The 19294-nt window shown below is 33.3% G+C and overlaps 1 protein-coding gene across 1 annotated transcript; it reads left to right on the plus strand.

Annotated features, from left to right (window-relative positions):
- The first annotated feature begins 10631 nt into the window (after positions 1-10631).
- Positions 10632-18105, plus strand: LOC116767706 (uncharacterized). The gene is made up of 10 exons (XM_032658159.2): positions 10632-10831; positions 11113-11349; positions 11582-11755; positions 12070-12224; positions 12310-12467; positions 15815-15984; positions 16958-17197; positions 17296-17469; positions 17591-17742; positions 17821-18105. Exons 1-10 carry the CDS (start codon positions 10733-10735, stop codon positions 17999-18001), a joined length of 1740 nt encoding a protein of 579 aa, XP_032514050.2. The 5' UTR covers positions 10632-10732; the 3' UTR covers positions 18002-18105.
- Positions 18106-19294: the final 1189 nt, after the last annotated feature.

A 19294-nucleotide genomic window follows, 5' to 3' on the forward strand; every position in this document is an offset into this window, starting at 1 on the left:
ATCAGATTCAGTTTTAAAAAGACTGCGACAGATTTTTAATTTACAACTACCCTCGTTAGATTGTATGTACTACCGTGACGCCTGGTAACATATTGACCTACCCACCATAAAAAGTCTCAATAATTTTTGCGAATATTGACACTGATGTTTTAATAGAATAAAATCACCTGTTTAGTCAATTTTATTAGTGATACGTCACAAGTCTACTTTTGTTCGAGTGAGTTTAAAAATTTTCTTTAGCTGATCCAAGTTGGACAAATCAAATTAAAGCCGTTTTTATCGGATAATTAAGACAGAGATAAAAATTATGCGTAAACTTGTAGAGCTATTGAGTGTAATTTATATTATTCCGAGGAATTCTCAAAAATCGAGACGACTCAAATTAAATGTGAAACATTTACCGTTTGATTGAGACACATACTTAAAAACCAGCTGGTGTGTCAATAAAATAAAAGTAATTGCAATGATTAATCGTAATTTTATTGAACGCACCTTAAAAATTGCGATACTTGAGACTGCGGATAACGGATTGATGAATAGATGGTGCATATATTTTAATTGTTTGATTTTGATGTCTTTTCAAAAAATGACAGAGTATGGCACATGCACCTTAAATTGTCGTTTTTAATTAGGTATCTACATTTTGGACTGTGGATCCTGTGAGATAACGTAATGATTAATTCCCACATCCTTTTACTTCGATTTTTTTAATTAGTTATGTTCATATTAGAATTATGTCATAAAACATTCCTTTTTTAATTTCTTTCTTGATACTTGACTGTTAATAACACTGTTTTAAATTCGGCGCATTTTTAAAGAAAATGATATAGAGTTAATGAATTAAAGAAAATGATAAGTTGCTATTGGTGACATATAAAAAACGATAAATAGTAAAATAATCCAGATATTATAACTCTGCCAACTATGTTGTGAATTATTTATTTTTCCTTGAGACAAACTGCGGTCATTGCTTCGGACGTGCTTGCGCTTTTGTCACCATACATAAATTTAAGATCATCAAAACTTTGCAATGGAACTAGCCTACAAGTAACCCAGTTGCAACAAAATGTAATTGATGCTCAAATTTTAACAGATTGCGGTGTAGGTGAAACCGTCCTTATTCCGAGAATTTCCATAATACCAAATAATTTACCATTCCAATTTAAAAGAACGCAATTCCCAGTACCTATCGGTGTGTTATTCAATGACAATTAATTAGGCTCAAGGGCAGACTTTTCGTGTTGCTGGAGTAGATCTCGGTGTCAGTTGTTTCTCGCATGGTCAGTTATACGTCGCTCTTTCCCGGGTTAGCAGTTCTTGAAATCTTTATGTTCACGTGCCGGACGGGTCAACTTTCAACATTTACCCGGAAGCTTTGCGCTGAAGTATTTTCGTTCCATAGGTACTTAAGCCTCATGTGGAAGTGATCTAAACAATATTAGCAATACATTAACTTAATAACAAACATAGAGTTACACGCTGACGGAGTCGCGGGCACAGCTATTAATAATAATATTCTGCGGTTTCTTATAATTTCAACAGTATTGTGGAATAACAAATTATATTGTAGGACAATACAAAACGAAAGTTAATCTGTCTGTTACATCAAATCCACTGAACACTGAGGAAGAAAATAAGCTACTTTTTTTACGAAAAACGACGGAATTGCGAACGAAATCGCGAGCAAAAGCTAGCCCATAGTATAAACATACAAAGTTTTATGAAATTTGTTTTATAATATTTGTCCTTCCTAAATGTTTATTATATTTCTTTTCTTAATTTACACAATGAGTCAAAGATGATGCTACGCACTTTTAAAGGTTCACAGAATGTGGACTTAATAGTATTCCATTTAGCTTAATAATTTTAAAGTGTCCTCAATATACATGAACGTGTCATTTTAATTTGGTCTCTAATACGACATCTCTTCTTCATAATTTTGTTGAATAATATGCACAATGATGCTGCAAGAGACAAAATCACGAATGGTCATATTTTTTGCATGAAACAGAATGTGGGACATTTTTAAAACGATATTATAAGTCCTACATACAGACTACTTTAAGTCGCCAATGTTATTTATGTATGTTAAAAATAACAATAAATCTAGAAAAGACTAATAGCAAAAGTTTTATGGTTTGCTTTTGTTATTTTCGATATCTACATAGCAGGTATACTATATATACTTATTACCATAAGATTTATTTATGTCATATAATAAACCAGAAATACTAATATGTATTGAATTTTGTTCTAATGCTATGTGATGTCATAAACTTTTGAGGTCAGTGAAAATTCCTTAAGTTATGTTCTTTTTATCGATATTTTTTCACTATTCTTCACTAAATCGACTATGGCAGAAAATGTGTTAGATTTTAAACAATATCTATATTTACGTTCAGATAAAGCGTGTGAGTCACTAAAGAATTTGTTTTAATGGACTATTTATTCAAAAATACGTTTGAAAAAACTAGGATTACTACTACAGATTTTTTTGTTAAAAATTAATACCATATTCGATTGCTTTCATTTTTACTTGGTCAGTAGCATCATAAACTTATATTTACCTTTTCATTTCTCATTGACTTATACTTTATATTTATCTCTTAATATTCTATCCGATACACCAATTGTATTCACTTAATTTAATAGGAAGTTTACAAATAAAATCAACCAACTTGACCAACCTCCTTTGACTTTTGCTTTCGATTACAAACTTCAACTGTGTAAATTTCTCTGTCCTAGGATAATCTTATTTTGACAATCTGCGTTTAGAAGAATAAATAAATCTGTTATAAGTATAAAGTAGAATTCTAGACGAGTATATACTTGTATGTATGTTTCAATTGTTATGAGCTATTATATGAATACTGATCAGTTTGTAAAGGATGTGACTGACGATATGTGTTTGTTTATTCGTTTTATTTATCATCATAATTAAATATACCTATATTACTTAATACAATACTGTAGATAAAAAAAATCATTGTTAGCATTGAAAAGGGTCATATATAACTCAGGAGACAGATGTTCCAATTAACATGCCGGGTAGAATCGCAGATCATCGAAATCAAGGAAACCAAATCTAGCTAGGGTGTAGTAAAATAATGCAATATCTCCAGAAACGCACATTTATTTATTACATGACACTCTTAACACTTTTAGAACAAAAAAAAAATACGATCTTAGTCACTTAAAAATAGTTAGAGTGCACTTTAAACCGTAAAATAGACAAGTTAACAACTATAATCTAATAACTTAAAATAAATAAAATATGTTACAAAAAAATGATAAATAGTTAAAATAAGAAATAACAAGGGAATATAATTAAAATATGTGAGGAAGAAGTTGTTACCTTAAAAGAAATGCAAGCATGCAAGTATTAATAAACACATGTCAGAAGCATGTTTTGCGAAGAAGGAATTCAAAAATGACTAGTTAAATGAGGATACCGTCATCTATCGTTCACTGTGTGCAACTTAAGTGTAGGACTTTATGGACCACCAATGTAAATTATCTTGATAGTGCGATACCTATTATTAATGTACATACATAAGTCACCATAGATTAATAAGGTTCAAATGAATTCCGTTAGAGGGCACTTTAAAAAAATTACATGAAATATGATATTTATGACTTAATAAATGACGTTTTTGTCACGCTAATGTCAAGTGTCAATCATAAAAAACATAAATGTACACCGTGTTATTATTTTTTTAAACTTTCTTCTAATCCAGTTATAAATTGCAATAAAATATATCTTGTTTAAATATAAAATTGATTAAAATATATTCATATACAAAAAAGTCGATACAATTAATAATGAAATCCTTCTTCCATCCCGAATTCAATTTTTATTTGAAAAACAATTAGGTACCTCTTTAGTTTTGTTTTAAAGAGGTTATAAATTAATTTTATTCCTTACTACACACTTAGAATGTAATGACTGATTTGTAATAGATTTGTAATAGTTGTTAACTAGGTTTTAACATATATTATGTAAGCAGTAAATGTTAATTTCAAAGACACAAAAAATAAAAGTGTTGAAATCTATCGCGATATAAATTTTACCCAAGTAGAGTATTATTTTGGTGGGAAAGTAAAATAAAGGTTTTGAGTTGACAAAATTCGTTAATTTGGGGTACTTAGAATCGTTTTGACAAATTAATATTTTTAATAAAATTAAATATTCTTAATGTCACGATCTGATTACTAAACCTAACACTTACATACAATTCAGGAGGATTAAAAAAAAGCTATGTTAAGGTTGCATTGTAGATTGCCACATACTTTTAACCTGTCAGAGGTTACTTAGGCACTTGATAAACCTGTGAGCAACGGTCTGCTTTAATATGGAATGTAAAATATATTGCTTTTTAAATAGTTTAAGTTACGTAGAGTAAGTTGTCTTAGTTTAAGTTTTAATAGTTTGAAATGAGTATTTGAAATCTACTTTTTATTAAGTCTCAGAATTAGAGTTTCTGTAAATGGGAATTAGGCGGACACTACAATGTTTTACCTTTCTATAAAAGATCGTATTATTATACATTTTATTTAAGTTAATTAAAAAAATAGGTTGAAGAAAATTAAGATAATAAGTTATGCAATCAGAAGTCGAAAACTTGAAATAGTGCCTCCTAACTTGGGAAACTGTTTATTAGAACAGTCACCATATTTTATAGGACTGGAAAATAATAATAACTGCATACCAATAACAATAATAATTTAGTAAAAAAATCTGTTTTTTTTCTCTTTAGGCCCAATTTTTTATTGCTTGTAGTAATATTACTAAGCTCTATCGACGATTTTGGCCTTATGTGTACCAAAAAACAACTGTAAGGATTCATGAGGTTTTTTGACATTATTTCCTACAAATATCAATAAAAAATTCTACATGCGATGTATGAAAGCATAATGCAAGTGTATTTCTTTTTCAAATTATATGTTTAAAAATTATCGTAACAAGATTATTTTAGTTGTTATATATCTTAGATTAAACCATTGGTAGAAAAGTTATGAATGTAAATTTCAGTTTCAAAACGAAGCGCACAAAATATACATATTGCTCGTATTGTTCTGCCGAGTGCTGTCTATTTTATTCCGATCCAGCCAGTGACTGAATAAGGCGATGAAAAACAAAACAGAAAAGTGCTATTCTAACTTTTTTGAAGGGTTCCCTATTATTACCTGTTGAAACAGAAATTTTTTGTATCTGTTGTATCGAAGCCCCCTAAGAGAATCTTTCTCTTTTTCTTGTGATAAAAAGGTGGTAAATCTAATAAAGTAACAAAGTAATACGTAATAATATAATCTATATAATCAGAGTTTAAAATATTAATATTGAATGATCATCTTCATCATCATCAGCCTATCTGAGCCCACTGCTGAGAAAAGGCCTCTTCTCACATGGAGAAACTTAGATGTTCCATTAGAAAGAAGATATTATTGGGTTAAGAAAAACATAGACTGTTTTTATTTTGCCCTAAAGAGACTCATTAGGGCAAAATAAAAAATAAAAACATGGTGTCAATAGTTATAAATATTTTATTGACAGATATGAGTAGAGGGATTATCATTTCGATAATATCTTAAAAAGCACCCCACGCTTTTTTTTTAAATAAAATACTTTTTTTTTTATTCACACTATTATTAATTTATATTTATTGAAATTTTTAACACTATTTTTTTTTAATTTTTAAAATTTATTTTCTATTTTTTAGTTCGGTTTTCTATAAAAACGCGTGTTTTTGAGTTTTTTAAACTATTATTTATTTTCAATTTTTTAGTTTGGTTTATTTATAATAGCTTGTTTTTTTTAATTTTAATTAATTTTCTTGCCTTATCGACTATAGATGAAAATTATATAAATTAACAAAAATCATATTTTGCAAATTGAAAAATGGAATAATTTTATCAAATTAGTGTATTGTCATCGGTCCTCAATAAATCTACAAAGTTTGAACGTAATCTGGCCGTTTAAAGTGGGTCAAAGTCGCGCCCAAAGAAGTCGGTTACAAACAAACATACAAACAAACATACAGGTAAAGCTAATAAAAAAAAAATAGATTTTCTAAATCTATTTTGTTTCACAACTACCGCATTCGCATTCATAATAGAGTTAACGTGTTTTTTTTTATAAATAATTAAACAAGAGTTGAAACCATTGTCAACGTAAGTATAAAGTGCAGACAGGGGAATATAGCTGGAGGTAAAATGTTTTTCTTTCAGATGCCACGTTACTATTCAAAAACTGGTGTTAGAATTGTAACAATATGTTTTGGGGCAACTGATACAGCTCTTATAAATAAAAATATGTTGGGGAACTTTGATAAAGAAATTAACTATGAAATGATGGAAATCATTAAAAAACATCCTGTTCAAACGTAATATCCTTATTCATAGAACTGACTTTTTATTTATAGCACATTTATTAGACAAATTAATTCACATATACTTTTTGGGTTTCAGAGTGGAATCCGCTGCCTCCAGTTTAGTAGAGGTTCTCAAACGGGGTGAAAGTGGAAGCACATGGCTATCAATTGCTAATAAACCTGTCAAGGACATCACGCCCGCTGTAAAGAATGCCTATGGCATCCTTACTGAGCTCGTACTTTAAACAATCCCATAATGTCGTAAATCATATAGAATTTATTGTGTTTTTTCTGAATCACACCTTAAATTTGCTATGTTTTTAATCGTTTGATGATCACTTGGGTATTTTCTTCTGAAATCTTATTAAAAAAATATATTTGTTTTTAGTTCTACCGTTATAATTTTTATTAATTATAAAACCGATTATAAAATTGTTGAATATCCTACTTTAATATCTAAATTTGTTTGTAAAAAATAAAAAGTTAATAAAAAGTGACAAATATTTATAATCATTGATTTATCGATAGTTCATCAACTATATATGGCGCGTTTTCGATCGGAGGCACCGGTTGACCTGAAGTGATGCTGTGACCGCGCGCTCTCCGCCCTCTATCTCGAAAACGGTTCACCGTATAAAAAATTTTTTTAAACAAAATTTGTAGAGAATTTTGTATTCTATAATATTGATAATAAATACAAACAGCAAAAAACCCATAGGAAATGAGATATTTCCAAAAAAAGCGTAAAAAGGCGATTTGTGACCTTTGACCCTGAAATATAATAGTTGCTTACACCCTACCATATGTAGGTTTTGAGACAACTTTTAGGGTGTCAATATACAAGTATTTACAGACTTACAGCTGGGTATCTCGAATTCCGAGATTCTTACCTAATTTAAGCTTAAATGACTGGACTAATAAGAAATAGATCACAATAATAGTTCTGACCACGCTATTGTAGTTGCCTCAGAGTTGGATTATATTATATATAAGAATGTGGTCTATAATTTTCTTAAGACAGTTACTGTACAAAAAAAGGGCTTTAAAAGATTATGCGACCGAATGTGACTAATGTATACTTTAATATAATTCCTAAAATTTAGTTTATATGTGGGAGGTAAAGTGAAAATTTGTTTTAAACAAATTATAGATTCACTTAAGCGAACAATATTAAAGACAATCAATGTATCTTAGGATTAATAAAGGAATGAGACCATACTAAAAGTTTAATTCTAAAGTGAAGGTATTCGAGTTTAGCTGTTGTCATGTACGTGCAGCTCGAATATGGGCTGCCTTGACTGGGGAAGTACCACCCCCGTATAGAATATTGGTGTTATAGAGATTTTTAATGGCTAAGTTTTGGCTGACTAGTGGGAGAGCAGCTTGTCGCTTTCCTTTTCCCACCCTTTTCCTTGCCGGAATGGTTTTTATGTGTGTTTCATTGGTATGGTAGATTATTATGGGTGTTTCATTCGCATGGGGTTCCTTCAGGAAAACTCGATGAAACGGTTTGCTGCTGGCCATCCGTTGTTCCGTAGAGGACCCGAACCTAAACTACCCCTGTCTAGGAGGCTGTCCCACCGCCAACGAAAAAAAGCCCGTCGGTTGCTTGCAGCAAAGGAGTGGGACACTTCCCTGTTTTTAGTAGAATTTTGCACTCCAATCGTAATGCCATCCATCAACACGTAAATTCGGCAAAGCCGGCTTTATTATTTCTCACCAAGATACAAATATCAATTTCTGGCAATACTATTATCTGCATTTCCCCCGTTATAGACTTGACCATGTGTTTCTACCGCGGGGATTCTTTTACGTCAAGGACGATATTTGTTGTCAAAGTTTTAGCGGCCTGGTACATAGGGACCAATGATGTAAGTATAGTTGGGTTACGGTAGCTCAAGCCAAATCTACGTGTGACTAAACAGTTCGCATAATGATAACATTGAAGTCGACAGTCTTTTTGGACACGTCCATGAAGCTGCAGATTTTGTTCTCCAGCCGTACCCAGCACGGAAGTAATGATTCTAGATGACTTTAATGCCCATGATTGTGAATGGTTAGGATCACGAGTCAAATACTACGACGGAAAAGCCGCAATTAACTTCTGCAGAAAATGGAATGTATATTCCCAGCTTTGTTATGTTCACTAGCGGCAAGTCTCAACTGTGGTTCGATTAGGGCTGTGCTGGAGTGTCAGGCTCGGAACAATTAACATATCGAACTTGGGCTTCAAATGCTGCTTCCAGATCATGGCTGTAGAATTGGTAAGAGACTACTGGATTTCCAGTCGTGAACTCGTTCCTTTTGGTTCCCCGTTAAAGCGTTGCAAGGCAATTTCTCTATGCAGTCTTTCCCGTCTTTGCAAAATCCTGAGGGGTCGTTAGCTCATTCCGCAAAAAAGAAGAATGATCTATTGTGTATTCTTTTTTAGTAGAATTAAATTTTTTAATATGAGGGATAATCACCGCCTACTATCCCACTCGTTCTCTTAGTCTCTTATGCTACTGGTACTGTTCCATCTTCTTATAAAGCGACCAATGTCCACCCTGTTCCCAAGAAAGGTGACAGCACAGATCCATCCAATTACAGGCCTTTTATAATTACGTTCTTGGTCTTAAATGTGATGAAGAGAATCATCCATACGCAACTTTCAGGTAACCTAGAAGATAACCAGCTAATTAGTCGCCGTCAGTATGAATTTAGCCAGGGGCGAAACAGTGAGGATCTTCTATTATACCTCACATATCGATGATAGTATGGGGTTTTCCAATAGGGACGCTTGAACTTTGACAGCTGATTGCGGCCATGTTGTTTGAGTGACAGCTGTCAAATGCAGTGTGTTATATTCATTCCGTCCTCCCAAACCACCATGGCAGGTTACAGTGTCGAGCAGCACGTGCAAATCATAAAATTGTTTTATGAAAATGGGTCTTCAGTTCGAGCAACGTTCCGCGCACTTCGCCCGTTTTACGGTCGCGATGATCGTCCTGCCGAGTCGACTATCCGTCGATTGGTGGACAAATTCGAGTCAACCGGGTCAGTTAACAATCAGCCGGTTCCCGTGCGTCAACGTAACGCGAGATCTGCCGAGAATATCGCCGCTGTGCGCGACAGTGTCCTCGAAAACCCGCGGCAGTCAATTCCGCGTCGCGCACAGGAACTCGGCCTTTCGCAGACGACAACTTGGCGAATTTTGCGTTGTGACTTGAGCCTGCACCCGTACAAGATCCAGCTGACCCAAGAGCTCAAGGTTAATGACCATAGACAGCGCCGTGTGTTCGCTGACTGGGCATTAGAGCAGTTGGAAGTTGACGCCGATTTTGGCAAAAAAATCATCTTCAGCGACGAGGCGCATTTTTGGATGAATGGCTATGTCAACAAGCAAAATTGCCGTATTTGGGACGAGACCAATCCACACGAGGTTCACCAAGTGGCAATGCGCCCGCAGAAAGTGACTGTTTGGTGCGGATTTTGGGCCGGAGGCGTGATTGGTCCGTATTTTTTCGAAAACGATAATGGTGTGGCCGTCACCGTCAATGGTGAGCGATACCGGTCGATGATAACCAACTTCTTTTGGCCTGAAATCGAGAATATGGATCTGGACAACATGTGGTTTCAACAGGACGGCGCTACGTGCCACACAGCACACGCTACGATGGAAGTTCTGCACGAGCAATTTCTGGACATGGTCATCTCGCGCGGAGGCGACGTGAACTGGCCACCGAGATCGTGCGATTTGACCCCGCTGGACTTTTTCTTGTGGGGTTTTCTTAAGTCGCAGGTCTATGCCAACAAGCCGCAAACCACCGATGCCCTCAAAGTCAACATACGCCACGCCATCGATCAAATACAGCCCGATTTGTGCGCCAGAGTCATCGAAAATTGGACCTTTCGTGTGCGCGCCACCAACCGAAGCCGTGGCGGTCATTTGAATGATGTCATATTCCATACATAATGGGGTCGATAGACCTTCCAAATAAAAAATAGCAAATATCTTTCCTACATGTATTTTTTTTTGCATTTCAAAGATCAAGCGCCCTTAATGGAAAACCCTATATATGATAGATAAGTAATTATGTTGTACTTAAGTAAATGAGTATTCTTTCGTGATGTAAATGACGAATCACTTTCTTTTTCCCGTTTGCAAAATGAGTCATAGCTACTTATAAGCATAAATTAATACTTTACAATTATTTAATGATATGAAAAAATACCAAAATCTAGAGATAAGATAATGTCATGTCGTCTAATAGTGTTTAGTGCTGAAGTACGCTTATAATTACTGCGATGTACCGATGTTACTGGTTGTGAATTGTATTTATAGAGGGACTACAACTACTTGTAGTTCATAGCTTTCCAAGATGTCGTACGAATTGCAGGATAAAGTTGTTCTTATCACTGGCGGATCTCATGGGATAGGTGCTAAGGTGATAGAATTTTTACTGGAGGAAAATGTTAAAGTAAGTATATAACTTTAATATCGTTATTTTTCTTTTAAATTATTTTATTACATTATCATTATATTAAATAATTTTTAATTTCTTTTTTAATCAGATTTTGTACATCGCGTATAGTGATATTTTTATTTTGTTTATTACTAATACGGCTTAACTATTTCCTGCAAAAAAAAAATGTGTTTAATAGTTTTTCATATTTATTTTGGTGCCTAAAAAGCTTTTTCATAACGAACTACGTATGTGGAAATTCTTATTGGAATTATGTGAAAATTTTAACTTTTTAGTATATCGCCAACTTGGACATCGCAAAAGATGTTGGAATTTCTCAAGAGGCTAAATACAGTCAAAAATATGGGAACAAACTTAAATTCTACCAATGTGATGTAACAAATGAAGAGCAATTACTTGGTGCATATGATTCAGTTCTAAAGGAACAGGGATATATTGATGTGGTCATTAACAGCGCTGGTATTATGAACGACAGCAAAGAAAAGTATAGGAAAGAGATTGAAATAAATTTCGTCAGTATTCTTTACTTTCATTTCAGATTTGTATCGTTTGTGTCATATAAGAACGTTTAATTACTAAGCTTTAATACAAGAACAATAAAAGTAAAATATGGATTTAGAATAATCAAGTATAATAGCTTTTAAAATAGGGTTTCCAAGAATAAATCAGAATCAATTTATTTTTATTCGTAAGTGAAAAGGTGTCTAACACTTTAATGTGTTTCGTGTACCAATTATGTTTCAGACTGCTTTAACGACCAGTACTTTGAAGGCTTTAGAAATAATGCGTAAGGATGAGGGCGGTAGAGGGGGTGTTGTTCTTAACATTTCATCTATAGCCGCCTTAATTCAAGATGAATTGTTGCCAGTTTATTATGGGACGAAGAGCGCTGTTCTGCAATTCAGCAATTGTATTGGGGTAGGATTAGGATAGGATTATTTACTTTTTTGTTGTTTTACAGTTTATTTGTCAATTTCTACTTATATGTTGAATTTAAGATATTAAATAAGACAACATATATATATATATATATATATATAAGCAAAATTTTTTTTTTATACAAAGGACTAAAACGCATTTCACATGCATCATAGAGATGATGTTGTAGTTTTTTTATTAATAAATAAATAAAAGTCGATAACATTGTTAACATAATCATAAAGTGCAGACGGGGTATAAAACCGAAGTAACTTATATTTAAATATAACTGATACATATCCTTTTTTTTCCAGATGCCGCGTTACTATGCAAGAACTGGTGTCAGAATTGTAACAATGTGTTTTGGGGCAACTGACACAGCTCTTTTACATAAAGATATGTTAGGAAACTTTGATAAAGAAATTCACGATAATATGATGGAAGCTGTAAAACAACATCCCCTTCAAACGTAATGTCCTTATTCATAGAACTGACTTTTTATATATAGCACATTTATTAGACAAATTAATTCACATATACTATTTGGGTTTCAGAGTGGAATCCGCTGCCTCCAGTTTAGTAGAGGTTCTCAAACGGGGTGAAAGTGGAAGCACATGGCTATCAATTGCTAATAAACCTGTCAAGGACATCACCCCTGATGTAAAGAAAGCCTATGGAATTCTTTCTGAGCTAGTATTTGAAACAATATCATAATGTATCTATGTTGTCGAAAATTAAATAAAGATAATACTTTAATTTTATCATTTTTATTATCTCAATGTGCAATTCGTAATAATAAAGATAAAAAGTTTATAATATCGTTTGTTAGGTTATTTGAAACTTCAATGCATTGTTTTCTTTATTAATTTTTAAATAATTAAATCTTAGAAGTTTTTGATTTAATAGCGTTCAAATAATCTGTTTCAAAATCAAATTTTGTTATATTTCAGACATTTGTTGGCTCATAAATTATGTCGACTACAGCCGGAGGTACTTAAAGTTAATTTATTCTAAATACGACTTTCCGTTACAAGATCGAACGAAGAAATGAATTATATAATTTTTAAAGTTTTATTCCAAATGCTTCTGCAAGCCGTGTGGTTTCGTATTTACTTCATTCCATATCAATCGTTTCGGTGGTGTGAGCTCTTGTCATTTAATATTATTTCTGTACTATTTGGTACTTTGACTTGGCTTGCTCTGGATATTAATGTAATAAAGTTATGCTGGCATAACACCTCCCCCTGTAGAACGGCGACTATTGGAGAACCTTATTTGAGAGAGAAGCCGAGATGTTGCTGTGGTCAACCCTTATGAGATGGAGGTCAATTTAGAGAAATAAGAGTATTTCATATGTTTCTTGGACTTGTCCTGGGTTTTTATCTATTTTCTTGACACATCTGGATCTTAGTTTCGGAAATGTAAGTACGACAGTTAGAGTGACCGTACAAATCAGTAGAATGTAACAAAGGAATAGTTATATGATATATGCTGAAGTCATCTACTTTTTCTATTTGAACTGGATGCTGGAGAGATATCTTCGTGAAGATGGAATATAAATTTGATAGATCAATAATATTGAGAATTACTTTGGCATGTTTCACTGAAGTAGAATCGTTGAATTGTGGCATTTCCATGATTTTCAATACTCGTCCTTCAACGCGATCATTATTGTTGCACAGCGTAAAGTATGGCGTTCTCATGTAGCAATTGATCGGGAAAACTGCGACGATACTTCCTGAGAGGATTCGCTATTGTACTTTCCCATAGAATAACTGGATTTTCGTTGGAGTCGGGAAGCTAATTCGGCAGCTGCTCTTTTCAGAATCACTGAAGTGATTTTACACGTTGCGTGAAGCTCTTGTGTAGCGATGAGATGTTGAATACAATCGGACTCGTTTCTCTTTCTATAGTTGGCACAGGTGTTACAGAGGACCCATGAATTTACGTTCGGACATTCAGACTCCATGTACATAGAATCTTGTCTAGAGAATACTATATAAGGTAAGGTGGGGACAAGTCATCATCATCCGCTTATCGGGGTCCACTACTGAGCAAAGGCCTCTTCTCACATGGAGAAGGTTAGAGCATTAATCACCACGCTGGATCAAGACCGGTAGGCTATTTCAATCTTATAATTTGAATATAAGTCCAAGTTTACTCACGATGTTTTCCTTCCCCGTCAATCAGTGGTGTCTAAATACTCTCAGAAAGTACATATGACTCGGAAAAGATCACATTGGTACTGGGAAGGTTTCGAACCCGCGCCCTCACGTATGAGAAGCGGACCTTTAACCTCCAGGCCACCACGACTTGGGGAGACAAGTACTTTATGGTATTTGTTTGGTAACTTATAAAGGTCATAGGTTAATGGATAGACAATTGCAACTTTTATCAATTTTATTATATCGTAAAAATCCCTAAAGTCTATGTTAAGTACCTCGTCACTTAAGTAAAAGGATCTTATTTCTATTACTAAATTCTTAAATTCATCCAAGCTTATAATAGATTGCAGTGTGCTCGATGCACGAATAAAAGCTAAACTATATTCTAATCTATTTAGCCCGTCGTCGTTATCTCCTAAGATAACTAAATGCTGTGCCAGATAGGTGTATTTAATTAAGTCATTATCCTTATCATTGCAACTTTGTATGAGGACGTCAACTATTTTACTGAGTTTACTCTGATTCTCAATTATTTTTGATCATAACGTAACATTTAATTTTTGGTAAATGTAATATGATCATTATACGCGTTTCCTAATTTATGTTCATTGCTCTGAAGAAGTTATCGCATTTGATGGCATCTGAGTAGTATAGATTACCAGAAATACTCTTAATTATTAATCCTAATCCATCAATGTCCTCTCTTAATACGGTTCGGCTCTAAAGTATTTAACTTATTAATGAGATCTAAAATTTTCGCGAGTTTTATTCAACTTATTAGAGATTCTATTGAGTTTGTTAAAAAGGTGGTCATTACGAGGGCAGTAAAGTTATGAAGTTTTATTATTTATGTTGGGTTAATATCTAACAACTGGGACTTTACTAATTCAGTTTGGGAAATTATGTTATCTATGTTGATGTAATTAAGAAAGGAATGATTGTGAGAAATTATTTTCTGCGGTCCTTGTTTAAATGGTAACAGTCCGGGTCTGTCGTGATCTTGTCATCGAGTCGCTTGGGCCAGTAATATCAACAGTAGTATCCTGTAACAAGGTCGGGTGTTTAGAACTGCGTTTAGGTCGTGATTTAGCAACGGGACCGCGTTTCTTCTTCGTATAGATGTGTATAGGGAGGTCGTACTGCTGTAATAAGTGTTCAATAAGGTCAATTGATATAGGGTCGCGGAGATTTAAATGGCCTGTGATTAGGTATAAAGGTCTGCATTTTGTGAAACTATATATGGAGCCATTATAAGCAAGGACTCCATATGGCATAAGATTTGCTATAGATTCGTTCCGTTTTTTTTTGTTTCAATATTCTAAGATGTTCTAATATAGTAGAATGAAATCGTTCTACTATTGCATTACCATTGGGGTGTGCTCCAAAATTTAGTGGTGTTAAATCTTGTGTGAACGGGTGAATTCAGAGAATTGTGGGTTAGTAAATTCAAGTCCTTGGTCTGTTACTATAGTCAAAAGTAATCCATGATGAGTACAGTAGTTGAGTAGAGGCTGTACTACGCTTATAGCGGTGCCATCTCTGAGATAATAAGCTTGAGAGTATTTTGAAAAAGCATTAGGGTCAAAAACTTCTTGTTCTGAGCTGTAAACAAATATATATGTAAAATTTCGAAAGGCTTGGTCGAGGGTGCAACTATACAAAATCTCTGTTTTATAGGGTGACAGTCATATTTGGCCTCACCACATATCGTGCATTCATTCATATATTTCGAAACATGGTCTTTCATTTTCGGCCAATAATATTAAGAAGATAATGCCAAGTAAGATTCATTAATATCACAATGGTTAAAATTCTTAAAAATCGACTTAAATAATATTGAGATCTAAGACTTTCGCAGGTTTTATTAATTTAAATGAAACTAATATATTTTCAGATATAATACGCCCGCCCGTCTCATCTACATCTTTGCGATGCTGTGATGCTCGCAAAGGAGGTGGCGGAAAGAGAGAGAGAGGCTGCTTTCTATCTCCCCTCCCGCAGAAGACGCATTGGGCGCCGAAGGGTAGCCGAATTCCGGCCACCGTAGAGCGCGGCCTGTGGACGGTAGATTCGGGGCATCGTGTCGTCCGAAAACTGTTGCAGGCTTCGAGGCGGCAGCGTGTTTTCCGCGCGCGCCTCATAGTTGAGTCCTGTGGCCGGATGACGGCCGCAGAGTTGCTGACGGGGCCCACCTGACCGTCTGGTGGGTCAATACTTGTCGGGGGGTGGCGACGAATGCTACAGCCATACCCGCCCCTCTGACATATGGGTACATGAGGAACACGGGTTGGTTTTTAGTCAGTAAGAATCTGACAGTCCCCTTCGCCCTTCCCCGAGGGCAGCGGGGCTCCATGAGGATTTTCCAAACTGACACCAAAAAAAAAAGTCTCATCTACATCTCGTCTGCCCGTGAACACGGTTGCTGAAAAGTAACCGAAACGTCGGGATTATGTAGTTTTAAAATAATAAAATCCGCGTAGTATATCCGAAAATATATTAGTTTCATTTAAATTAAATAATATTTTTGTTATTCTGCTACTATGTATTCATTTCAATGCCGAATTATAATAGTTTATATCTGTCCCTCCGATAAATGTTATCTCTAGTCGGTATAAATGATATAAGTAATAGAAACATTGGAGTTAAACCAGAATACCGTTCGGTGAATAAGACCAATAAGACGATAATAAGTTTTTGTTTGGAATATATATTTTATTTTAATTTAAAATTATGTTTGATCTAAAAAATAAAATCGTTTTGATCACTGGAGGATCTCAAGGCATTGGTGCCAAAGCTATCGAGTTTTTACTCCAAGAGAATATAAAGGTATGTAATTATCTTATAAATGTCTTATAAAATAATAATTTTATGTAAACATAATATTAAATAATAAACTTTGGCTATCATCAGAAGACTTAAATACGGTAAACACATGATAAAAATATTTTTGTTAAACAGATATTACTTTTTTAATTACTAGATATAAAAAAATTATTGTCAGAAACTAATTTTTAACATAAACATACGTTTTTTCCAGCATATTGCTAATTTAGATGTAGCAGAGAAAGCTGGTGTTGCTCAGCAAGATGAGTTGAATAAAAAGTACGGTACAAATATACTTAAATTTTATAAATGCGATGTTTCAAATGAGGAACAGTTGATGGGTGCTTATCAAACGATTTTGGACGAGCAAGGATCCATCGATATTGTAATCAATAATGCGGGAATCGCAAACGACAGTAAAGAAAAATATAAGAAAGAAATTGATATTAATTTTGTATGTTTCCTTAATGAATCTTTCTGTTTTGTATATATTTAGTTTTTGCTTGACAGTATATTCGAGTATATGAATAAACTATGATTTCTATCATTCAGTTAGCTGCAACGACTAGCACGCTAAAAGCAATTGAGATAATGCGTAAAGATGAAGGAGGCAATGGTGGTGTAGTCTTAAATATCTCTTCTGCTGCGGCGTTGTGTCAAGACGAACTATTACCCATCTATGCCGCAACTAAAAGCGCGATTTTGCAATTTAGCAATTGTATCGGGGTAAGTTTGGTTAATGTTAAATAAATTCCAGGCCTTATAACGCTGTCCTGATGTTTTTCAAAAACAGTTTTCTTTTAATAATATAACACGTATACTTAATAAAATATCTCGTATTTTTCAGATGCCAAAATATTATTCAAGAACTGGAGTACGTGTGGTAACATTATGTTATGGAGGGACTGAATCTCATATTTTCCGTGACTTTGACACTATAGACAAAACATTTGTAAACCACTTCAACGAAGTTATTGTGAAAGTGTTCCCCCCACAGAAGTAATGAAGATTTTGTAGTTTCATCATTTTAATGTTATTTGTTTATTAAAATAATAAAACATTTTTTTTTAATTTCAGGGTGGAATCTGCAGCTTCCGCTCTGGTCGAGGTCCTAAAGAATGGAGAAAGTGGAAGTACTTGGATGTCAGCTAACAATAAACCGGTTCAAGATATAACACCTACTATAAAGAAAGCATATGGAATCATGTCAGAAGCCTATACCAATTTTTATGCTGACTCTTTTGAAAAGGTTTCATAATCATTTTATTTAAAATGAAATGAAAAAAAAGATTAATGTTTTGGCCTGTGAAATGTTGTGTATAATATAAAAATCTACTTTTTCTCAAAATAAAGGATAATAAATTATATATAATTTAAAGATATATCTTGCAATACGTTTGCAATCTTGCAAAAACAAATATAACGAACGATATATTTATTACTATTCGTAATTAACTATATTTGTTACGTTTCTTTTATTTCTGTATTGTTCAAATTGTTATATTTAAGTACAGAGAAATAATAAAAACAATATCCATATAAAAATTATAGTGTAACTTTGACAAATTGCTAAAAATTTTGAGTAATTCAAGTCTTAAATAACCTTGTAATGTGGTATTGAGTAAAACATGAGTTTTTTTATCGTTTGCTAACTACTTTTTTGGAATTAAATTTACATATATTTTATTATCGGAATTATTATGCCTATTAACTGTTATAGTCGTATCAACTAGCTGATTTACATACTTGATTACTAGTTTTATTTTGTCTATATGCTTATTTTTTATTTCTTTTTATTAAATATAAACAAGCACAATAGCCATTGTAGTGTATAAAAAATATAAATATTTCTTACTAAAAACCTTCTTTGTTTTTGTTTCCATAACGTCAACTAAAATACATATTTTTAGAAACAAGGTAAGAATTGACTTTAAAAAAAAAATTCGACACAATTCCAATACTAATTTATTAAATTTGCACAAAAATAAAAACAATTCTAAATTAATAACTTTCAACTATCTTGATTTAAACTAATCGTTAAATGAAATTCGAATATAACCCAATCGAAAAATTTAAACACACTTTGAAAATCTACTAACGACTAATCTATCACACCAACGCACGTTTGAACGAAAAAAGAGCCCTGATGTCCTCTGACAACCGCTTACATGTCGCTTGATTCTCTTCTACCCTCTCATATTCCTACATTGATTCTCTCCTACCCTCTCATATTCCTACAATATATTAAAATACAGATGAATATAAAGTATGAAAACAATATAAAAGTATATAATGATTACATTCAATTCCGTTTCTCACACAACCTCTTTATAGTATTAAATAAAAAATTTGTTTTGTCTGTAGATAAATATATATAGTTTTTATATAGGGCTTTTTATCAATTTGTTATTTATCATTCACTTATTTTGAGCTCACTTTCTTTTCATCGTATCGACGGTATTAAGACTATTTAATATTTTAACATAATAAACTTGATGCTTTACAAAGTTCGTAAAGACATCTGTTTTGTCTTGAATTTGCGTATATTTTA

The sequence above is a fragment of the Danaus plexippus genome (genome assembly GCF_018135715.1).
Source record: "Danaus plexippus chromosome 9 unlocalized genomic scaffold, MEX_DaPlex mxdp_26, whole genome shotgun sequence".
NCBI classification, from domain to species: Eukaryota; Metazoa; Arthropoda; class Insecta; order Lepidoptera; family Nymphalidae; genus Danaus; species Danaus plexippus.